Below are 26,230 nucleotides of genomic sequence, written 5' to 3' on the forward strand. Positions count from 1 at the left end.
GAAATATTTGAAAAATTGAAGTCAATCGGAGTCAAAATTATTATGACGTGCGTCATGTGACAATTTTTCGTGCATGTCTGTGACAATTTTTATGTGCGCCTATTTTGTCCAAATGCATTTAAGTCAATGGGCGGCTGAATAATTTTTTATACATGTGACTATTCTGATACGCTCCCAAATTTTTTTGACGCGGAGGAAACTCACTGTCAATTTGCACCTGGCAAATAAATTCGTCCATCACTACAGAGTACATAAACGTACCTGTCTATGTGCTGGGTATTAAAGTGCTCATGTCCATTGTGTGACACTCAGTTTGGATTTAAAAAGCAGTGACTTTGGCACAAAATTGTGACATATTTTAAGTAAAATATATTTACATCAATAGGCAAGAGGCTTGTTTTGTGTATCTGTACAATAAAGAGTACAAGATATTAAGGGGTAAGCAGTTATTCAGTAAATTATAATGGTGATGTCATCAGTTAGAAACGGTGCCTGGAGATATGATTTCTGTCACATGATTCACTGAAATGTGTGTATGATAATAAATAATGTACCCCCCTGTTGTAAAATATGAAGATATTAAAAGTCACCTTGGAGTTCCGTGACCTGCATAAATCACTTGGTCTTCAGCCTTATGCTTATGGTTATCGAACTCTGTGACTATATTTTTCAATAGGGGATATATTATTCACTTTATACACAATAATAATAGAGGGGCATGCCTCACAGGTCTGGGTACAAGGAAATAATATTAGCATAGGGATCTGGTATAGATGTATAATCCGCCACATGTTCATCAGATACTAGTTCTCTAGTTCTGCGTTGATTGATGTTAACTTTGTGAATTTTTCCCCAAGGACTTCACCTGTAATTTGCAATTTTTCTTGGCAACATTTTGTGACTACAGTATGTTAGTTTATAATATTAGTGCTTGTTTACTTACTTGGTTTTTACTTCCTGTGGGTTGTTTATATGTGGTTGCTAGGGCAACCAGCTTGGTTTAGCTCCTTGTTCAAGAGAAGGGAATTGTGTGCAAAGTTTGTTTGTTTGCCCCTAAGAAAGGTCACTGCTGTTGACTGCTGTATATACATATTTTTTGTGTTAAACTTTTTAAATTTTATATATAGCTGTATCTGTAATGTGATTTGCATTGGACCAAGATGTTGCTGTCACTCGATTGGGGCTGGTGTTTGGCTCTTCCAAGCAATCAAACATATTCTGGATCAAACGGGTGAATCCAGAAGAATTCCCAGCAGTTAAATCAATTTTACTGGTTATCAAAATTTTCCTGTCAATGTTGATAATTTTGTTAAAAACTTTTCTGACCACTAGAAAAATATTCCTGACAGTAAAGTTTTGATAACCCGTAAACTTGATCTAACTGCTGGAAATTCATTCTGGATTCCTCAGTTTGATCCATAAGGATGTATCCCATAGTTTTGGGTATCTATAGTTCTTGTAGAACAGCCAAGCATTATGCCCCTGCAAATACCAATCATAAAATTCTGACAATGAGCAGCGCCGATTCTGGGGCTGCTGCCGCCTGAGACCCAGATGTCACCCCCCCCCCCTACTCTCCCTCTCTGCACTTAAAAATTAGCGTTGGAGCGGGTCTAAGGGTGCAATGGCTCTCTGCACTAGCGGAGCCGAATTTCTGGGTTAAAACCCGTAAATTCGGCTCTTAAAGTTACAAGAGGCGGCTTTTTGACGCCCCTTGTAACTGGCCACTCGCTGCCGCTTGAGGCAAGGGTCTCACCTTGCCTCATGGCAGAAGTGACCCTGACAATGAGATATCAAAACTGTGCCCATCATTTGTTGACGATTTATTAAAAATATGTATTTTATGCATCCCTTGAAATGTTGTGGTAAAATTTTAATTTCTTTTTTTTTGCAGCAGCTTAAAGCATTGCTATCGAACTACAGGCCAAATGCACAAAATCATTACACTACACTCAGTACCGGGAAAAACTGTTGTGTGAACACTACTTTATTTTAGCAGCTTTGATAACAATTCTACTGCTTCTCATGCATTTATTTAATTTTGTACAGATGTAATTAAAGTTATCCAATCAAGTCTCACCCTAATTAACATTTACTTAATTAAAGATAGACTGTAATTTTGCAAGTGATTTGCAAAGGGCATGGGATAATTTCCCAGTGGCTGAAAAGCAATGTTGCTGATATGCATTTTTTTGCAAAGTGTAACTATGCTATGACATTCTTTGGAATGGTGACATATTAGGGCTCTCGGACATAAGACAATTCTGTTGCTGCTTAACACTGACTGTGATAGAAATCGTTGCTAGTAACCCAGAGCCAATGATTGTTTCTGTAAATATGATGCCATTCATGGTCTCACGGGTTTTCATAGAACTTTTGTTGGAAGGAGGAATCTTATTGCCTATTAGTAGCTTAATAGAATTATCTTTACCAATAACATAAAAAGTAAACTCAGTAAATGGAATATTTTGACATAAGCATGATGAATCTGGATCACATTGTAATACTGACACGTGGAGGCCTATTTATCAACAGTCTCATTTTCGTGTGTTTTAGAGAGAAAAACTAATTTTTCAACTTGTCACACAATAACTACACCTTTTTCGTTTTGACACTCAAAAGGCAGTATCAAAAATGCCCAAAACCCATAAAATCAAAGAAAAATCTTTCAGTGGCATCTGCCATCGATTTCTACATGATTTCAACAGCTTTCAGCTGGAATATTTTTGTATTTGGAATTGTTGCAGTTTGTCGCATAATAAATCTCAGAAAAGTTGCACTTTTTTACTGTTAAGGGGATCCTGTCATCGGAAAACATGTTTTTTTCAAAACGCATCAGTTAATAGTGCTACTCCAGCAGAATTCTGCACTGAAATCCATTTCTCAAAAGAGCAAACAGATTTTTTTATATTCAATTTTGAAATCTGACATGGGGCAAGACATTTTGTCAATTTCCCAGCTGTTATCTTGTGTTAGGGAGCTGTTAACTGGTTACCTTCCCATTTTTCTTTTGTTTGGCTGCTGGGGGGGGTGATATCACTCCAACTTGCAGTACAGCAGTAAAGAGTGATTGAAGTTTATCAGAGCACAAGTCACATGACTTGGGGCCGCTGGGAAATTGACAAAATGTCTAGCCCCATGTCAGATTTCAAAATTGAATATAAAAAAATCTGTTTGCTCTTTAGAGAAATGGATTTTAGCACAGAATTCTGCTGAAGCACCACTATTATCTGATTCATTTCATGAAATTTTTTTCCCATGACAGTATCCCTTTAATATTTGGATTTTTGATGTCAAAAAGCACAACCCAAAAAAGTTGTGGTTAAATAAATCGGCCCATAGGATCACTTTTCCATTATTTTTTTTCCTTTTTCCATCATCCAGAAATGTACTGTACATTTCTGATCCTAGAGTAATGTCAGCACTCCTTCAGCTGTTGCATTACCCTATTCACGTGGAATACGCACACTGCTCCAAATTAAAAATCAAGCACAAGTTTAGTTGGACTGGGTTGAAAGACACGTGTTATGGGAACTGATGCAGCAGTGGTGGGGAGAAAGAGGTTGGTAGGATGGCAAGTAATTTGTTTTCACTTTGAACTGTGGCGTTACAGGGGTTTCTCACCTTCTAAAACTTTTTTTCAGTTCAGTTGTTTTCAGATTGTTCACCAGAAATAAAAATGTATAAAAAGTTTAATGTTCCTGTCTCTGGTGTTTTAGTCTGGCAGCTCAGTAATTCAGGTGCAGATTCTGAACTGTTCCAATTCTCTAAATGAGTTTATATGTTTCTCAGCAGTATCTGTGGAATATTAAAAACTATTGTATCAGTTCTAACAGCTGCCTTTAATTGAACTCAGAAAATCTGCTCTCAGGGCCGAAGGTAAGAAAGGTATCATTATGTATCCATTTAGAACAGTTAAGGGCAGAGACACATGTGGAGACACACGTGGACTTCGGAATATGAAGTGCTCCGAGTGCCATCCCGCCGGAGATTTAGATTCTAGCCAGCGGGAAGACTTTTCGGGGGGTTTGTTGCCTAAAGGAGAAGTCATTTGTCGTCGGGCGACTAAATCTCCGTGAATCTTCCAGTGTGTCTCTGTCCTTACAGAGCAGATGACCTCCTCCCAGAGCTGCTTGGGCAAAACATAAGGTGAAAAATGACAGTTTAAACTTCAATATTAGAAACTGGGTCAGAAATAGAAAATAGAAGGTAATTGAAAAAGTCTTTATTTCTGAATAAATTAAATTAAAAAAGTGTTGAAAGGGGATCGAACAGAGTTTAAGGACCGATTTCACTTTGAGAAACAGTGTTTATGAAAGAATGTAAATTTATTTTAAAAAATTCCATATAAAAATGACTCCTAGATATGTCAAATTATGTCATGAGAAAAACACAAGTTCATATTTTCTCAAATCAAATCTAAGCCAATTTGTGAAACTGAAGAAACCAAAAACAACATATTTATAGCTGCTGTAGTGGCATAGAGAAGTCCGAAATATGTTCTCCTAGAAAAACTGGTGTTAACCCTACAATTCAGCTGGAATAACGGAAAGCAACGTAATTGGCAGAATGATGGCATCATAAACACTACTAGTTGATGCATAAGTAAAAAGTTCCACTTTTTCAGGAAAAAAAAAATATTAATAGCAATACACGTTCAATAACATTTCCTTAGACAACTCAACAAATAACTCAACAATTATATAATTTTCTGCTGACAATCGTAATACAACAATTTTACTGTTTGCCCATGCTTTAATCTGAGGGTGCAATTAGTAGCTTTTGTCTGAAAATGCTAAGAACTGGCTCTGATAAAAGTACATGACAAAGGCTAACGCTAGGGCACATTCACACACTTGTCCCCAAAACCCCAATTCAGATGTTTCACAATTCTATAACCGTATTGTGTGCCATACCTTTCTAAGACATGCCTCTCGAGCCATTGCTCTTAATTAAAATGAGACTACCCCCATGAATTCTGTGGGGAAATTTGCAATTGAATTTGCTGCAAAATAGCAGTTTTTCTAAACATCCAAATACCACCAGTTCCTTAAAAACTTCTACTATTGTATTCAAAAATGTGTTTTGTACAGCAGTTGGGTGGTTAGATGCACGAAGGACTAAAGGAGTATTAGAAATACACTGAGAACTGTGACATTGGATTATGGGAGTAACAATAGCATAAAAGAGAAAAGCAAGAGAGGCTGAAACGCTAATTGCTTTATGAACTGAAAACAGATGTTCTCTTATTTAGTGTCCAATTATTGTTATGCGCTAGCAATGTCTTGCTTCAAATATCCATGACTGCAATGCAATGTGTTGATTTTCTTGATTAGAACAGTTTTTTTCTTTGTTAATTTTAATAGATTGAATGAGAATCCACTGATGCAAATGCCCAAAGCACCATGGTTAATTACATAGAAGATCCTATTTACAGACATAGGTCCTAGATTGCACAATTGCAGTTTTCAATAGCAATTAGATTTGCTTTGCTTTAATTTTCCAGTATCCAAAAAAAGATTACATTTAAGGAAGCAATTAAACACAGGTGACAGCCCCTATCCAGAGATGTGGTTATTGTGTAGTTAATGCCCTAGTAAACAGTATAAATTATATATATACAAAGACAATGCAATCATTTGTTATTAACTTATTGGATCACATATGGTCTTTTGGAAGGGTTGCATGTGGCCATCATCAATAAAACATCAGTTGTTTGGATTATATGATATCCCTCTTGTTGAGAACCTTGTAAAATCATGTCAAGCTGTGACTTAGCTATGGAAGTGATTGAGATAAGATAATCTGCTTTATTCACAAATACTGGAATTGTGCTTAGTTTTACTTGGAGGGGGAGGGTAACAAGCCTTCAAGGAGAGACATAGAGGGACATTTTCAGCATTATATTATATTGCAAATGATTCCAACCATTCTAAAAGTTCAAATGTTATTACGTTATTAGCATTTTCTATCTTTACTGAATCTCTTGCATACTAGACATGGACTAAAATAGAGGGACTAGTTGGTGCTAGTTGTGGTAGCTGTGTCAGGCATAAAGCATAAGGAAGACTTGAGTGATGTAGAAAACTCTAATGGGAAATTTCTTGCAAATTTAAGGCAATTAATAGACAATACTTTAAAAAATTGTATAGTGTGTATAGAGCATAAACTTTTTCCATATTTGCATTTGCCCCAGTGGGAGCTGTCACAGCTTTATATGTATCAGTAGTGATCAGAGAACCTGCCCCAATTTGCTTTGCTGAAAAATTTGCAAAACCACAGAAAATAATTTTGCAAATGCATTGCTCGTCAAAAGCCGTTTTTTGTGTATGTTTTTTCTTACACAAATTGCATTTGGACTCACTGGTGTCTTTTCAAAAAATTGCAGTTGTTTTTTTCAGTGACATTTTTCTGATGCTAAAAATAGCATTTTTTCTTATGAAACAAAATACATGTCAAAACTCTAATACAGGTAAAGGATCCATTTTCCACAAAACTGTTATCCAGAAAGATCCATCTTCCTTAGACTCTGTTTTTTTAATCAAATATTCTCTTTTTCTCTGTAATAAGACAGTACCTTGTACTTGATGACTCCTGTTGGAGGCAAAACAATCCAGTTGGGTTCAATTAATGTTATTTTTTTAGTAGGTGGAAATGCAAATTATGGGAATTTTCTCATCCAGAAATCCAGAGATCCTGAACATTCTCTGTACTGTATTGATGGTTATTTCCCTCACTGAACCCATATCTTTTGGACAAATAAACAGAACAAATATATTCTAGGAAAGATGGCCGAAAATGTTGCCACTGGTGAAAGTGTGAGTTTTGCTGCTAAACTATATTAGTTAAAAAATTTGCTCGTCTCTATATATCAGTGCTGGTGGTAAGTACAGTACACTACATTTGGCAGTGGGAAATGCTTGGAGTAATATAATACACAGATTCGGCATTATATCTAGAAACAACATCCTAAATATGCACTTTGGGCAGCTACATTATTTCAAAATCAGCATTTCAAAACATGATGTTCTGTATGATCACTGTATTGGCTTCTGTAGTGCACTCACAGGGCTCGGAAACCTGATTGAAAACAGAAAACAGCTGCTCTGCAGTGCAGGCTTTAGTTCAGCAAATAAAGCAATGTGTAACCATAAGAATGCTGCTTTTGGACATGTATGAAAAGATTTATTTGCATATATTTTCCATGGTGGCGGCACTCATTTTCTAAAAATGGTACATTTTCCTCTCGGTTTTTTCTTTGTTTGAAATTTAAGAGCTGGATAATAAGTCACATTTTATTGTGGAATAATTTAGGATCTTTTCCATTCAAAAGCAATGGCAGTAATGTACTATGTCTGCTAGGAAGCAGATGGCTGGCTCATTGCAGGTCTAAGTCAAAGCTCAGCTTGTTAGTAGTAATGCAGTAAAGGTGGATTAGTAAGCAGCCAAGTTACCCTGACAAATGCCCCATTGATATTGACTGATCCTCTGTCTGGTCTATGGTTTGGTTATCCAAGAACTACTTCTGGAGCTCCATGAAGACAAGTATTAAACCTTGGACTATTGAACCTTATTATGAGACAATTAGGGGGTTGTTTATTAAAACAAAAATTTTTCTAGTCAAGGTTTTTTAGTGACCTGAAGCTGCTAGAATTAGAAAATACTCCATCTAAAACCTTCCGAATTCCTGTAAAAGTCAATGGCAGCTATCTCTTTAAGCATTTGAAGATGTTTCTAACCTTCACAAATTTTGGGAGTTTGGGTGTTTGATGCTGGTTTTCGTATGACTTTATTGAAATGGCCCTCGAAAAACTTTTTTCGAACAGCATTTACCCCCTAACTCCCATCCACGAATGAGTTTCAATTTGAATCGTATAACTGCTTTCTAGGGATGTAGCGAACTGCCGAACACCGGCAAAAAATGCGAACGTTCGCGAACAGTTCGCGAACTTCGAACACCCGCTAAAATCGTTCGATTCGAACGATCGAAGGATTTTAATCGTTCGATCGAACGATTTTCATTCGAATCGAACGATCGAAGCATTCGATCGAATGCTTTTCATTTGATCGAATGCTTACAATCGTTCGAACGAATGGAAATCGTTCGATTTTTAGCGGTCGAAGGAATTCGAATGGTCGAATGGTCGAGCGATTTGTATTCGAATCGAACGCGAACTCAAAATGCGAACGTCGCGCGACGTTCGCGAACATTCGGCGGACGCGAACGGTCGAAGTTCGCGCGAACAAGTTCGCCGGCGAACAGTTCGCTACATCCTTACTGCTTTCTAAACGAAGGTCTGTTGGGCTTAATGAAGTCATTTGCACATGGATAGGGAACTGGCTACAGGATCAGGTACAGAGGGTGGTTGTTAATGGTACATTCTTTACTTGGAGTAAGGTTCTTAGTGGGCTCCCTAAGGGCTCAGTATTGGGTCTATTATTATTTATTTATTATTATTTAACATTAATTACTTGTGTAAGAAATGTATCAGTGTTTACAGATGACACAAAACTATGCAGCCCAATTAATTCCATCCTTGCAACAGAATCTTGACAAACACATAGCTTTAATGAAAAGTGTCAATACTCATAACATTTGCATGCTTTTAGGTGACACATGTATACCTAACAGTTAGCTGTTTGGTTAAAAGATACAAGGTTAAATTGAAAACGGACCTTGTATGTGTAATTCAATGGAAAAGAGGATTGGCATGCATTTCCATTGTTGGAAGCATTTTGAACATATTAAACTTACCAGCAGTGTATATGTAATAGGATGGGTTATAGTTGAGATGAACAAGCTTGTTCATAGGAGTTTGGAATTCTAGTTAATCTGGATTTTTCTTTCAATTCCACAGACTTCATATAATATAGCTGCACTATGGCCTGACCTTGAGGCTTGAGTCGCTAAGCAGTTGCTGTGGAATACATTCCTGTGAACAGTAAAGTAACATTCACTGTTAAAAACTGCTGCTGACAATTTCGGTGTTTACAAGGGCACAGGAAGGTTATGTATTGCTCCTTAACAAAAAAAGCTGAAACTGTTGTTGGTCAAGGATCTGTCCTTCAAGTTCACTTTCTAAATAATATCACTGAATATAAAAGAAAGGTTAAAAAGAATACCTGCCCTTTGATCAAGGGTAGCTTGAAATGTGGGAAATTGTGGCACAATGATCAGATACCTTTATTTCTACAGTGAACAAAATAGATATAAAATCAGTGGACACTTTAATTATAACTCTGTCTTTGTTGTATATTGTTAGAATGTGGAATATGTTATATTTAGTGCAGGCAAATGTATCCGTCAGGCATGTGAATTGTTTTGTGAAACTGCTGCTACAGAAAAGTCGCTTGCGTAAAAATTGGTGCGCGTCAAAATTATTTTGACACCCATTGGCTTTAATGCATTTGGACAAAAAAGTAGCGCATGTAAAAATTTTGACACCCATTGACTTCAATGTGTTTCATGAATTTTTCGCAGTTTCTTGGATTTTTTCAGAGTTTTGTGGATTTTTCAGCGAAGTGAATGGGACAGATTTTCCCATCACTAGTTATATTTAGTACTTGGGTCACATTCTATGGAAATTAAAAGACCCCTATACAAGAACACATTGTTGCAACAGAGAAAAGAGAGAAAAACAGGCTTCTGTGGATAAATTGTGTGCTCTAATGGTGACAGATCTCTTCTTAGGGTTTGGGTGGTAGAGACATATTTACCTATAAGATGTTGTGACTTCAACAAAATTAGTTTTTGGGTATTTAAACTTCACAATAGAGCCCATGGAGCGGTAAATAAAAGGTGGGATGTTACCTGTTTTGTAAGATTTGTTAACTGGATGATTTGATCATGACATTTTAAAATTTGAGTACAGCGGGGGAAAAATATGACTGCCTATTATTAAGGAACATATTGGGCCAAAAATTTTCAAAAATGCTCTTCAGTCTTGTACTACCCCTTTCATTTGCCTACTGATTAGCATTTTTTAAACATGGATTTAGCTGAAACCCAGCTTTGGCACATGTGACAAGCAAAGGAACTGCACAGTAAAAAGATCCTCATTTACTTCCTGTTGACTAACAAGCACCTCATGCAGATTTAAAGCATCATCACACAGACCTGGGGTCCACACGGATGACAGAAGGCTCTACAAAGAATTATTTTTAGTCCATGTGGCCTGTTTTGATTCCACTTGTATAAAATGTGTATTTATTCTGACATCCTGGAAGCTGCAATGCATAATAGAGGGCTGCTGGGCTTGACTTTAGAATATAATTATGGGAATATCAGAGTGGATAATAAGAAGTAATGTTATTCTTGGTTTTGTACACATCTAGAAACATATCTAGCTTTGATCTATCTACATTAAACACATTATATATAAAATAATTCATTTTGCCGTACAGCATAACATGTAGCCTAGAATAGAGCATTAAAAACACCCACACTTCTTTACTGTCATCAACTAATTTTTAAACTCTAGCACATATTAGCAAATCTTTTATTTTATTTTTTAGTGTTTAAAAGGGTTCACTGAAAGGTGTAATAATGCATAAACACAAATGGATGTATGAAAAGGCCTTTTATAATATTTACGCAGCAAATTAGCAGTACTGTTCCTCAACAGTGTACTGGTTGGTGCTGTGAGTGTAACTAAAGGTGGCCATAGACGCAAAGATCCGTTCGTTTGGCAACATCGCCAAACGAGCGGATCTTTCCCCGATATACCATTAACGAGCATGGCTATATCGGGGGTAATCTGATTGTTCGGCCGTGAGGCCGAACGTTCCGATTACGATGCGCAATGGGCTCCGGCGGGATCGGTCGGGTCAAAATCAACCCTGACCAAACGACAGATCTCCGCTGGACGAAAGATGTCGGCACACGCCACACACGATCGGAAAATCGTACGAATCCTCGATTCGTACGATAAGATCTGTGTGTCTATGGCCACCTTAAGTGGTTAAACTGTCCATACATGGACACTCTTGATGGAGTTGGCATCCTGTTGGTTTGAGTATAAGGCCAGAACCATTGACTCCATGACTGATATCTGCTTGTTCAGATGGGTAAACTGGAAAATCCCATTAGGCATCATGCCATCTAAATGAAAACAAGATCCAGTTATTGGCCTTGGGGCCAAATATGTAATTAATCCCAATTTGGTCCACCACTTGGGTGACCAAATAGCATACTTATTAGTGGTTATGCTTTTGTGTTGGACTGTGAAAGAACTATGGCCTATGTACAGATTAGACTGCAGTGGTCCCCAACCAGTAGCTCGCGAGCAACATGTTGCTCATCAACCCCTTGGATGTTGCTCCCAGTGGCACCAAAGTAGGTGCTTATTTTTGAATTCCAGGCTTGGAGACAAGTTTTGGTTGTATAAAAACCAGATGTTCTGCCAAACAGAGTCTCCTGTAGGCTACCAGTCCACATAGGGGCTACCAAACAGCCAATCACAGCCCTTATTTGACATCCCCATGGACTTTTCCATGCTTGTGTTGCTCTCCAACTGTTTTTTACATTTAAATGTGGCTCACAAGTTAAAAAGGTTGGGGACCCAGGGATTAGAGCATGTATGGGCATTATTGGGGAGGGAGTCTGGTGTCCTATATTGTCCCACTTTTCAAATTCCATTTTTTGGGAGTTCTATAAAGATTGGCTGATTTGGAGATCTTGCAAATAACTGAATCTTCCGTTCTAGCTTTAGCTTGTAACCGCTCCATTTGTAGATGTTGAAAAGTATTGTGAACCATTTCTGTCTACATTGGAGGGTAATGATTTCAGGGTACAGTATTATTCAGTATACAATATTAAAGGACATGTCAACCCAAAAAATTATTTCTTGCCTAATAAAAGAAAACATAATTCTAAGCAACTTTACAATATACATTCATTACACATTTTCTATGGTTTTTGAGTTATATGTAATTATTTTGCTATTGAAAGCAATGTTTGTCCCTTTCTATTTGCTGCCCTGTTGGCTCTGGCTTTTGAAACAATGGATTAACAGACCTGTCTTGCTGGAGGAGACTGAGTTTTGCAACATTGTTTAAATAGTGACAAACGGGAGTTAAGCAAATGCTGCTTTTAGTAGCAATTACATTTACAAGCAACTTTTAAAGCACTGGCAATTATTAATAGATTCAAATTGGAAAGTTGCTTATAATTGTGTTTATTCTTTTATTAGACCTCCTTTAAGTCATAGAAAAAGGGAAGAATTTATTTTGATGAATTCACAATCACAATAATCAGGTGTAGTCAAGAATTTCAAAAAATGTAAGGTATAATTAATATAAAAAATCAGCATTTATCAGCACTATACACATTCTTCGTAACAGAGAGTAATGCAGAAAGAACCTTCTCTAAAAAGTCGCTTTTTTTGCCTTAAACCTTGTTATTGTCTAATTCAGCTGATTTCTGGGCTACATGAGCTAAATGTATCTATAGCTTGCATTATTATTATTTTGAATATTCGCTTTATTTCAATGACAAGACAAATGGAATAATTGGAAAAGAGGTTGGCAAAGCAACAATCTCATCACTCACGCCTCAGTCTGCTGTCTTAATATGAGGTCTAGTAGGAATGTCTGTGGAATAATACTTCAATATGATTAAAACAATTTTTCCCTCCAGATGTCACCAATTCTAGTGTGTGTGCACCCATTTGAGTGGTAACAATATGCTGTTCCTTTCACGTGTCTGAATATGCTTTCCGTTTGAGAATGGTAATAATTTTCACTTGTGTGTTTTTTAAAATGTTTGAAATATTTTTTAAATGGAAGCAGAGAAACTTATTCGCCATGGGGCTGGAGGCTAAATAGTTTAGGTATGGTTCCAGTAACTTTCAGTTATTTTGTTTAAATAGTCTAGAAAATAATCTATTTTAAAGCAGCTGGGAGAATCATGTTAATTGTACTGTATGTGGAAACTATGTGCACTTAGCTTGGTAGTACATTCACTTAAATATTCTATATTATGTATGTGTACTGTATACTATAGTAATCCTCTTTATTGTTTTTACTCTGGTTCAGGGCATTAAAGTTCAACAAATATGAGTTCAATAAGTTTATACTGATGTAAGTATTTTTGAGAAAACTGTAATATACATACCAGAAGGTATTGTAAATGAAATTATTTTTGAGTAACTTAAACTACCCCTTAAATCACTCTTTGTTTTCTTGTCATATTGATAAGTCCATCAGACCTTACATGTCTCACACTGGCAACAAAAATAGACACAACCTACTGATTTATAACTTATTCGTACTATTTCATACATTATATGTGTCATAAGGTGGCCATAGATGTTACGATTTTAAAATATCTTTTCATTATTGTAAGACCAAGTTTAAGAAGATAATTTCAAGCGATATTGTCAAGTTGAAGCCAGGGAAACCGTGGGTAGCTGCCTGCTTGGTCCTGCAAACAATTGGACAATGGATAGATTTTAATGTAAACGGTGAAAATCTTCTAACCTGCCCGATTGATTTTCTGACCAATGTCGGACGAAAAATCATTAGATGCACAATCCTTCGGTTCACCCATTAACCTGACTATATAATGAGCTTTAAGCACTGGACACAAGCCCATGTACTGGTTTTACTAATCCTCTGAAAAATATTTGCAGTACTGTAAGTTACAGAACATATTCCCTTGGTTCCTAAGTGTTATTTACACAGATTCTCTCTTTTTGCTGTCTTTACAAATTATTTGTCCTAGACATGGAAGTCTCTTAACACACAAACATTTACTCAAGAAACTCACCTTGACATCTCATTACAACAGGATTTCCCTAGTGCTGAAAAATGGGAAAGCTGCTAATAAACTGTTATTGAACATACTAAAAAGTGACACTTTGCAACGGAGTAACTATCATCAAACCCTACCAATTTGTTATTTCAGACAGATTAAAACATAATACTAATTTAACATCTGTAGTGTGCTATAAACACCTGAAAGGGTTTTGGTTATAATATTGATAGGCTGCCAAATTAGTTAGGAGCACTAAACAGAAAATAAAATGTAAGTCCTGGTGCTTAAGCATGTGCATTTTGTTTATTTTATTAATAAGGCCACTTTTGTCACACCTGTAATTCATCTCGGCAGACTTAACATGTTGTATAAAGCTGCTCTCCGTGCATTCTTTGTTCACTGTGACTGTAGCCCACAGAAACCCCCTTTATGTCTCAAATGAGAGAAAATGTGGGTGCATACTCTCTTACTATGCTGCCTATTCTTGGAATAAATTATCCAAATCTGTCAAGTCCTCCACCAACTTCAAATCGCTCAAATCATCTGTTTCCTAGCAACTGTTGAGAACTGCTTTTGGCTGTGTATTTTAATTGACTTTGTTATGTATGAATTTTGATTTGTGTTTATTTTTTTTGTGTCTCTACGGAAATGGGTTCAAATATATCGGAGAAGGGAGTACCCATTTTAAAATAGCCAAATACAATGTCTTGCTGGTAAAAAAAAATACATATAAATAAAAAAATAATCAGATAAAGATTTACTGTCATTACAGAGATGTCAACATTTTTGTGATCATTTCTAGGAATATAAAGAGTTGCTTCTCAGGAAACCACATGTAAATCTAATAAGAGCATTAGAGCAAGGTGTAAAATGCCATTTTTTGGCATGTTGCCCCATTTTGTTTAATAAGACCTTGACTTAGTTAGTAGCTGCACAAATATACATATTGTAAAAATACATATTCTAAATCATTATTAGATCTTGCTTTCAATGCAGCACATCATTTTAAACACTATGAGGGTCATTTACTAAATCTAAAATTTAGTAAATGTTTGAGGCAATTTTTTTTTTTCGAGATTTATTATACCCTGATGCAGCAAAAAGCCCGAATCTGAAAATCCACCATCTTAGACCTGTCACTGTCCTGTATTAGTCAATAGGAGAGGCACCAAGCTCTATTTGAATTAAAAAACCCTAGAAAAAATCAAAAGATTTGTGGAAAAAGTCCAAAAAAACTGAAGATTCAGGTTGTTGCTCAATTTTATCTGGGTTTTTCCGAAACCAATTGATTCAAGTTTTTTTTTATTAATAAATATGTTCAAATTGGGGCATGGGAGTTTGGTTGTGTGTTTTTTTTATATAACATAGGAGATAAATTCAATTTAGAAAATAACCCCCTTATACTTGCTGGTGGTATGTAATCCATTCATATGTAGATAAAATTAGGGCCTAGAACTAAAGGTAAGGTGACACAAACACAATAACCACAGAACACAGCAAAGTTTGGTGGGAAGAGCTAGTTTATGCAGAATGTAAGACATACAGTATATGTGGATACCTACAGTGGGATTAAAGGAAAACTATACCCCCAAAATGAATACTTAAGCAACATATTAAAGGGGACCTGTCACTCAAAATTATTCCAAATCCTATTTTATCATGTTAGTCCAGCAAAATGAACTTTAATTACCCTGTATAAATTATCTGAATCTTGTTTCCATCAGTCTGAGAACTCAAAATTATAACAAGCAGGCAGGAGCCATTTTGTGGACACTGTTATTAAGGCAAGTCTTGTATCATCTCAGAATCTTGTTTGTGCACCAGAATGGGGGACCTGATGTCCATCCCCATGCCCTGGCTACACAATTAAATGGTTAAGAGAACTGGGGGAATGTGGAGAGAGCCGTGACATCTAGGAAGTGCTGAATGGAAAGTGAAAGTAATTGCTTGCCCCGCCTCTATGCTTAAGGCATAGAGGAGGGGCAGCCAATATTTGATTGACAGCTGAAATTTTTAAATGCGTTTACAAAAGCTAGGAATGCTTTAATAAAAAATAAAAATCTTACCAAACTGGTTTATATACTTAAGTAAATATTGCCCTTTTACATCTCTTGCCTTGAGCCACCATTTTGTGATGGTCTGTGTGCTGCCTCAGAGATCACCTGACCAGAAATACTACAACTCTAACTGTAACAGTAAGAAGTGTGGAAGCAAAATACAGAACTCTGTCTGATAATTGGCTCATGTGACTTAACAAGTATAGTTTGTTTGGTATGTTTGTGTGCACAGTGAATCATACGATCCCAGGGGGCAGCCCTTGTTTTTTAAAATGGCAATTTTCTGTTTAGGATTACCCAATGGCACATACTACTAGAAAAGTATATTATTATGAAAATGGTTTATTTACATGAAACAGGGTTTTACATTTTACATTTGAGCTGTTTTATGCAATATCTTTTTATAGAGACGTACATTGTTTGGGGGGTATAGTTTTCCTTTAAGAGGCTGATTGTCAGTTGACGTATATATATTTTTGGGCTTTAGAGAGGCAATAACATTCACCCTGTGTCTGGGAATTCATAGACCCCTAACAATGTCCACATTTATTTTATATCTGCAAGGCCACAACTATTTCTTAATTTAGAACAAATGAGCAACAGTAGAGACACTGAGCATCTGTATAGTGCATAGAATATTAAATCAGTGGTGTATGCCACCTGAATACAAAAACATTTCCTTGTTTTCTACAAACAATGAAATGTTGGTTTAGCACCAAGGGATAAAACTCGCACATTCAGCAAACTGGTACACAGAAGGCAATCTGGGATAATCCTATTATCTTGCAAAACAATTTGCATTTTTGGTGGAGAGCAGACACTTTTCTGCATACTATAAACCATCTTAATCTAGATTGTAATAAGGAATTTGACTTGTAGTAGTAAAAAATTTACTTCTTTTCAGTTTTTTTTTAACGCCGTCGGCTTTGCCTTGCTGTTGCACTTTACCAGAAGGATTTATAAAAGAAGAATCAGTGGTGCCTGGACTTCATTAATAAATAAAGAGTTGTATTCTTGTTACTCTCACTACACCTGCCACAGTGGTTGGAATATATTATAATAACAAGCTGTAGCCTTGAGGGACATCATTGAGTTATGCTCTGGAGAAGGAATACAAATAAAAATACCTTATGTAAGTGGCTACTCACATATAGCTAGGGTGGCATTATTCTGTTAACCCCTGTGCTCCCACGCTCCTAAAGTACTAAAGCTAAAACATTGTTCTTCCAAACTTGACCCACACCAGTTCTGTCAAGTGCCACACAGCTAATGTGATAGTCATACATTAAAGGGGTTATTTATCATTAAGTCCGAATTTATCTCTATATTTTCTGCTACAAACTCTGACCAAATCCGCTCAGGTTTTTACGCTTATTTATTATTACATTTTCCTGACAATTTACTTTGCAGGAAAAAAACTGATTTTCATAAATTGTTCTCAATTTTTCCATCCGATTTTCACGTTTTTTTTCGGAATTTTGACCCAAAAACTTTGTGGTATTGCACGTTAACCCAGCTCACATCAAAAAACCATTGACTTATATGCAACCTCGACAGGTCTGAGATGCCGGATTTTCAGATTCAGACTTTCCATCTCCGGGTTTAATGAATTCTGAAAAATTTGTGATTTTTTAAAAGTCCGATTTTATAAAAAAAAAATCACGTATTTTTCATGATTTTTGCATTCGGAGTTTAGTAAATAACCCCCTTAGACTTGTACACACGCACTCTATTATCCAAGGAGAGAGAGAGGGGCACTTTGGGGCATATCTATCAAGGGTCGAATTTAGAGTTTATGGGAGTTTATAAATACTAGAACAAACCAAAAAGTACTCGCACACCCTGGCCTTTCCGAAAGGTAGAGATCCCTGGCGCACAGCAAAATGGAGGAAACGGCAACCTCACGATCCAATGGCGACAAGAAATTCACCGGCACACAGGTAATGCAAGCAGGTTATACCTTGCTAGGAGTTTATTGCAGCATGCTGCAATAAACTCCTAGCAAGGTATAACCTGCTTGCATTACCTGTGTGCCGGTGAATTTCTTGTCGCCAGTTTATAAATACTCCCATAAACTCAAAAATTTTTATAAAAAAAAATCCACCAAACTACTCCAAATTGATTGTAGGAGGTCCCCCATAGGCTAAAACACAAATTCGGCAGGTTTCAGATGGAGAATAGTTGAATTCTTAAAGGGACAGTGCATGATAAATTTCAGAATTCAATTTTTTTTTAAAATCGAATCTGGAATATTCCGTAGTCGAATTACACTAAAATAAACTCGAAATTCAAATTAAAAAATTTGAATTTTCAATTTGACCCTTGATAAATCTGCCCCTTCGTTTTCGCATCCCTGCTTGTCAGCATCCTTGTTGCCCAAATAATTCACTTGGCATATCTGGTTGCTGTAAAGGGATCTATAAACTGACTATTCTCATGTTTGGCTCATAACCCACTGCCTCCTCCCACCAGACCCTTCACCAGACCCTTCAGAACAGCAAAAATTGTAACTTTCTGCGTTTTCGAGTCACATGGACTGGTTTCCCTTGTGAGTGGGATGTTGCAATTCATAAACTCCTGAAAGGATATATCTTGGACATCTTTAGATATATTGTTTTTATGTATTTGTAATCTTGTAATATATGTCAATAATCTATATTTCATGTGTTCAAGTAAGTAGAACTATTACAGTACATTTGTATCAGCTGCATATATTTACTATGAAGCTTTCATTCAGATGCAGTAGTAGATTTAGAAAATGCATATATTGTATATATATATAAATGTAGTTGAAAAGCAATCCATAAAAGTTTACAAGCCAAACAGGAGATATTGTTCATTAAAAAGAGCACTGTATTATATAAAATGTATTTGCATTTCATGCTCTTTGATTTGTTTTTCTGTATATGACATTTTCACCTTGCATTTTTTTTGTCTCATTTGAAGGTTGCTTTGAATGCTGTATAAAATGCCTTGGGGGAATTCCCTATGCATCACTGATTGCTACTATTCTGCTGTACGCTGGGGTTGCACTGTTCTGCGGCTGTGGTCATGAGGCCCTCACTGGAACTGTCAACATCCTTCAGACCTATTTTGAAATGGCAAGAACTGCTGGGGACACACTTGACGTCTTTACCATGTGAGTCATAATCTGGAAGAATGCCTAATGCCAAACACGTGCCGTATTAGTTGTAAATCCTCTTGAACTGCAGTAACTAAAGTGCACAGCACCTGGCTCATGACATTAGGGGGTTGTTTGTCAAAGTCCGAATTTATCTCAATATTTTCTGCTACAAACTCCGATCAAATACACTCGGGATTGTTACGCTTATTTATTAATACATTTTCCCGAAAATTTGCTTTGAAGGAAAAAAAATCAGATTTTCACGTTTCTTTTGGATTTTTCCATCTGATTTTTACCAATTTTTCGGAAAATAATTGGGACTTCTCCCATTGACTTATATGCAACCTCGACATGTCTGAAATGCCGGATTTTCAGATTCAGACATTTCCATCCTCGGGGGTTTAATAAATTTGTGATTTTTTAAAAGTCCGATTTTATTAAAAAAAAATCACACATTTTTTGTGATTTTTGCATTCGGAGTTTAATAAATAACCCCCTATATGTCAGTTCTTACACACGTTTTCTAATGTGCTATTAAAGAATTTACAAACTAACCAAAATTTTACAGTTGTCTCCCTGGGAAGGTAACAATAATCTGGGCCTAACCTGTGGTTCTTTAGTAGATAAAGGGCCAGATTCAATTGAATGAGAAAAGAGTTTATCATGAGAAAAGTCATCTACGAGATTCAATTTGAGATGCAATTCAGTTCAGGAAAACGTATCTCACTGTTTATCACGTGAATGGGATGAGAAAAATCTGAAACTGAATTTGGGGAAAAGTTTTTTTCTCCTCAAAGTGAATCTTGTCAATGATTTTTCATTCATAAACTGTGAGATAACTTTTTCTCACTGAATTAAATCTGCCCAAAAGTCTTGCTGCTATTATAACTGTACTGTCCTACTTCTTAGTAGGAGGTTTTATGCTATAATCTGTGCATTTATGTTTGAGTGCAACAAGAGTTTGACTTTCATAGCCTGTAGATCACTGCTGGTTTGTACTGGATATTGAGTTCCATCAACCAAGTGACTGCCACTCACCACTATGTAAACAATAGGTGTACTTTGAATTAATGCTGTATCTGATGTTAGTTGCTTGCCTTGTGTTCTTATTAGGGATGTAGCGAACTGCCGATTTGGTGTTCGCGAACGCCGTTCGCGAACACCGGCAAAAAATGCGAACGTTCGCGAACAGTTCGCGAACTTCGAACACCCGCTAAAATCGTTCGAATCGAACGATCGAAGGATTTTCATTCGAATCGAACGATCGAAGCATTCGATCGAATGCTTTTCATTCATTCGAATGCTTACAATCGTTCGAACGAATGGGAATCGTTCGATTTTTAGCGGTCGAAGGAATTCGAATGGTCGAATGGTCGAACGATCGAACGCGAACTCAAAATGCGAACGTCGCGCGACGTTCGCGAACATTCGGCGGACGCGAACGGTCGAAGTTCGCGCGAACAAGTTCGCCGGCGAACAGTTCGCTACATCCCTAGTTCTTATATTCAACGTAACTGTATTCATCAGTAACCCCTTGGTATGATTATAGGGTAAAATCAACTTCTTTATTACCAATTGAGTAATAAAAAGCTTATCAGGATTTGCACTACAAATGTAAAGACATTTATAGAATTAAGCCAACATTGTTGATTATCCTCAGGGATAATCCAATACATTTCTTTATTTTTGTTGTACAAATCCTGACAATGTGTTGTGTGTGTGTGTGTGTATATCTATCTATCTATCTATCTATCTATATATATATATATATATATATATATATATATATATATATATATATATATATATATATATAATATAACAAGGGAAAGTTGTGCTCACCACTATTTTTTAAAACCATTAGGCGGGGGTGCAATGAGGCTGTGACCACAAAATACATATAGACAAATACAAGAGTCCTCTGCACTCAACCCATTATCAATTAAGACAGAGACATTTTGTGCATACTGCTACTGAAAAATGCCTTACCCAGTGACCAGCTCCATGTTGTAGCTCCCACCCCTCCCAGCTATAGTCAGGTGATCCCACTGGTGTCTAATAAAAGGGCAGCCAAGTTTGGGAGTTTTACTTTGAAAGCAGCAAGTAAGTTGCAGGTAAAACTTAGTCCCTTTGTAAAATGTATAATGAAGCAATAGAATTCTTAATGAATCAGATGAAATTGAGCATAGGACTGGCCAGATATGGGATGACTTTGACGTAGTTGGCCAGCTTAAATATATTGCAATATATGGACAAACAATCCCTGTTTTGTTTAAAGGGTAAGGCATTTTTTAGTAGCAGTATGCACAAAATGTCTCTGTCTTAAATATATTGATAATGGGTTGAGTACAGAGGACTCTTGTATTTGTCTATATATATATATTTATATACAGACACACACACACACACACACACACACACACACACACACATACACACATACACACACACACACACACACACACACACACACAGAGTGTGGTTTCAGCATACCAATATGCTGCCCTGCATTAATTAAACAACAATACAATCGTGGTGTGCGATATAATGCAGAGTTAATTAGAGCATGTTTTTGTTTCCTAAATATATATCTCAATATGCAACATATATAATATTGTAGATATTATTTACATAAGCAGCACAATATATGGGAGAAGCTTTAGGAAATTTTAAACTTGTAGAAGAGGGACACTTGTTTTATCCTAACATAAGTTTGATGGTCAGGATCCTGCTTATTTTTTAACCAATACACAATACATTCTAACAAAAGGAGGGAAGGTGTCGAAATAACATATACAGAGTGCTTAATTGGCACAAAATTTAGTATTATGTTTCCATGATTAATGGCTTCACTAAAGTTTAAATCCACATACTTTACTTAAACCACTTAAACAACAAAGAAAAAAGTGAATTGTATTGTTTTTTGTCAAGTTTAATGTACCTAGACTAATGAGTTTATTGTCAGCTTTACGAGTTAAGGGATAAGCATGTGATTAACATTTTTATGTTTGTGTTTTGTGCTATCCTTTCTTAAGGTGGCCATACATGGGCCGATAGACCGAGTCGGCAGCTTATTGGCCTGTGTGTGGGGCCCTCCGTCCGGCTTCACCGATCGATATGTGGCCAAAAGTCATCCAGATGTAGATTGGGCAGGGTTAAAAACCGACTGCCGTATTGCCAGTATTATGATCCGATCGTTGGGCCCTAGCGCCCACAATCCGATCAGGGAGAGAGACGCTCGTTTGGCAAAAGCGCCAAATGAGAGGATCTCCATGTGTATGGCCACCTTTAGAAATACATAAACCTGAATGTACAGTGCAGAATAACAGTTGTTATTTGATCAACTGGTATGATGTACCCTTTTAAATATTTTAACCTATATATAGAATCATTTGATTACCAGCTACATGCCGAGTGTAAGCAAGAAATGCAATAATGTTTTACACAGTTTATTTGTATATTAGTACATTCAGAAAGAAAGGCAGTCTTGTGGAAAGCTTTCCTTTCCTTTTGACTTTGCCTGATTTGTTCTTTTACTACTTTATTTAATCTGAATGGTTAGTGGCAGAAACATCCAAATATACCAATTTTGCCTTCCGTTGAGTATACTGGAAATTACCTGTTATTGCTATTCTATAGTTATAGATTATGGTCCTAATCATGATTTTTAATAATGTATTTTATAATATTTTTCATGTACTGCTTGGGTCAAAATCCGTGCAAGTGAGTTGGGGAAAATACACTTTAGCAAGCGGGTGTGGGTATGCAATACTATAGGGTTCATTTAAAACATATGATGCATGATACAAAGTGTTAAAAACAGGTGTAAATTTACGTTATTTGTCACTTTTTACACTGCCCCAGACTTCGGGGTATTGCCAAAAACCCAGCGCATATGAAAAAATCATTGGGACTTCTCCCATTGACGTATATGCAACCTCAACAGTTCTGATTTTCGGATTCTGACTTTTCCATCCGCGGGTTTTAATAAATTCCCAAAAATTTGTGATTTTTTTTAAAAGTCTGATTTTATAAAAAAAAATCACAAAATCTAGTCCAGATACTGTGACTATCTTATTTTTGATTCATAGGGTGCTTTTTCCCTTTTATTTCTCTGCTAGTATACTATTTGTTGCCTTTTTTTTCTGATATCCTTTATTTCTCCCTTGAATGACTGTCATATGTGATTATGGAGGTCTCTGAAAATGTTTGCCCTTCATCATAGTGCCACTGAAATGGAAGTGCAAGCAGTCTGATCTTATAAAAGAACAGTAATGAAGAAGGCCATGAACTCATTTTGAGACAATTGTGACAGATTTTCTCCTTTTCCAATATAAACTATAACACATATGAACCCAAAAAAAGTTTTGTCTGGTCTTTCTCGTTAGTTATAACAAAAGTTATACTTTTGACATTATAAAATGATATATATATAATATACACATATATTTATATCATAACAAGATTTACTGTAGCAGTGTACAACATATTTGTTTATATAATGCCCAAATACTGTTCTACATATTTTGATTTGAGTTTATTTGGCATATATGTTCATTTTAAAGGGAGGGGGAACAAAAACAGCAATACACTAATATACATATTCACAATTATAAGGCTAATTGTCATGTGTTACATAAAAAGAAGGACGTCTCTGCACCACAGAGCCTATAATCTAATACACTAAGAAGGTAAGTGCTGCTTTCTACAGTGGTCCCAGCATTAAATGATAAGTTCCAAGTTTGAATCAGATTTTCTCCTAGAGGCAGATTTATCAAGGGTTGAATTTCGAGTTCAGGGAAGTTTTGTAAAACTCCCATAAACTTGAAATCTGACCAATATAAATGTATTATTCAATTCAAATTTTTCAACTCGGTGAATATGATCGATCCAAAAACTTGATTCGTGTTTTTTCTCTGAAAATAACTTGAGTGTCAGGAAGGCTGCAAACAACTCCAAATTGATCCCAAGACGTCTTCCATAGGCTAAAACAGCAATTCGGCAGGTTGTAGGTGGCAAATAGTTGAATTGGAGTTCTTAAAGGGACAATGTATGATAAATCTCGAAAATCGAATTCAAATTTTTCAAAAAAATTGAATCAAATTTTAACAATTCCCTATTCGAAATTTGACAGTTTTGGTCATAAAAACACCCCCCCTCCCCTGCCAAAAATACAATAAGTACAACTGTGAGTATGTGGACTGAAGCACATGGGTACAACTAAAATGAAAGCCTGGCAAGCCAGAACAGATCAGTGAATGTAGAATATTCTGTCAAAGTTTTATGGGTCTACGTAGTTATGTCTTATGTCTTATTTATTAAGCTCCATTTTTTTCTGGTTGGACTTTTAAAGGGGAAAATATTTTTTTTCGGAGGATTTATAAAAGTCCGATGGTGTTAAAAGAACCGATGAAAAATCAGATGAAAAAAATACTAAAAACTCTCTAACCAGAGAAATTATATGCTCTCCTAAATGTAGAAAAATTACTTTGGGATTACGTTACATTGTGGTTAAAAAGCATGGCACATGGCTGATTTTTTTGCTCTTTGCACTCCTGTATTAAATGACCCTTAAAGAATGCAAAGTGCATGAATATAAATATGATTTCTGGACACAATTTAAATAAACATACTTCTGAGCAAAGATGAAGCTAGGCATTGAGTAAAGAATCTCTGTACATGCTTCAGGTTTTTTATTCCAGATCATGCCTGAATCAAGTAAAATGCATGTTAGCAAATAACTCAACAGCCCAAACTCAGTATAATGAGCTTTTGTACCGCAATCTGAAACCCACTTTAAAGCACAGTCTTATTGATTTATATTTATGGAGTAGGAAGAGTATGTTCTATTTTGCTAAATAAGTTCAGCGCTGCGTATTAAATGTTATACAAATAAAATTGCTCATAAAATCACTACACCAAATCGATTCCTCATACTGCTTTAAGTATTATGGCATATCTCCCAACTGTCCCGTTTTGAGAGGGACAGTCCCGCTGTCACGGATTGATACTTATAAGTCCCGGATTTCTTTTTGATCTGCTGCACTGAACAGCCAGAAACAGAGAAAAAGTTTCTAACTCGATTGAGTCTTACCAGACAGCCCAGAACAGATACTTGACATACTTTTGTAACAGTTTGATAAGATAAGAACTTAGACTCACAGTTAAGGGCAATTCACCTTCATTTGCAAAACGTAATAACATATAAAAACCACAGAAATGTGTTCAAACTTTCATAACCTGCCAAATTTTGTAAAATGAACACAGTAATCAGGGGGTGTGGCCAACAAAAGTGGGCGTGGCAAAACATTTTACCACGCTGCACACGCCAAGTCTTTTTACCCCTCTTTCTGTTTCCTAAATGTTGGGAGGTATGTTATGGGGTTATGTAATAAAAAAATTAAGGGAAAAAATGAATGAAACTTCAAGATTCTAAACTTGAATTTTCAAGATGTATCAATGGACGAAAATATAAGTTAACAGAGTTATATTTTGAACAGAAAAGCTCTTTTATTTCTCAAGTTTTTGTTATATGTAATCACATTTATTTTTAAATTAATGTGATAGTCATTGCTGTCAATTTTTTTCACAATACTAAAAACAGGATCACAAAAAATACTCAAATTCCTTTTTTTTAGTCGAGTTTTACAAAACCAAAAATTTTTGTAGTTAAGATATTCAAAAATGCAATTATGTGTCAAAAGATTACTGCCATAAACATTAAACAAGTTCTAGTTTGTACATTATATGTAATATGTTTGTCAAAATAGTGATTTTCTTTAATTCCAATAAAGTTATATTAGCTTTTGCTTCAGAAAAGAAGTAGCAGACCAAACCCTATGCCTTGTCACCTTTCATAACAACCAATTTATCTGACTCTTGTGCCCACGGCCAGGCCAGGCCAGGCCAGCCGGGCGCCCTAAGCAACTGGGCCAGCAACTCCTCCAGGGTGCGTGCACATGCCCATGTGACTGCGTCAAAGGGGAGAGTGATGGAGGGGATGGACGGAGGGGAGGAAGGGACAGAGGGGAGGGAAGGGACAGAGGGATGGGTGAGCACCAGAGAGGCGGGAGGGAGGGTAGAGAGCAATGGAGGGGAGGGTGACAGAAGGGAGGGGAGAATGATGGAGGGGTGGGTGACAGAGGGAAGGAAGGAGAGTAAGACTGAAGGATGTGAACACTGATTTGGGGTATTCTGAACACAATTTAGAGGTAGCTACCTAGCGCCCCCCTATCGTTGCGCCCTAGGCACCTGCATCCTCTGAAATGCCCTTTTAATTAGATTTGTTTGCAT

The 26,230-nt window shown here is 36.4% G+C and overlaps 1 protein-coding gene across 1 annotated transcript in view; it reads left to right on the top strand.

The window, feature by feature from the left end:
- The window catches only part of gpm6a.S (glycoprotein M6A S homeolog), an 81,687-nt gene that overhangs the window by 29,975 nt on the left and 25,482 nt on the right, over nt 1-26,230 (top strand). The window contains exon 2 of the mRNA XM_018243199.2: nt 18,760-18,952. Coding sequence (XP_018098688.1) covers nt 18,760-18,952 — 193 coding nt within the window. The remainder of the gene's footprint in view (nt 1-18,759; nt 18,953-26,230) is intronic.

Source organism: Xenopus laevis, chromosome 1S (genome assembly GCF_017654675.1).
Source record: "Xenopus laevis strain J_2021 chromosome 1S, Xenopus_laevis_v10.1, whole genome shotgun sequence".
NCBI lineage: Eukaryota > Metazoa > Chordata > Amphibia > Anura > Pipidae > Xenopus > Xenopus laevis.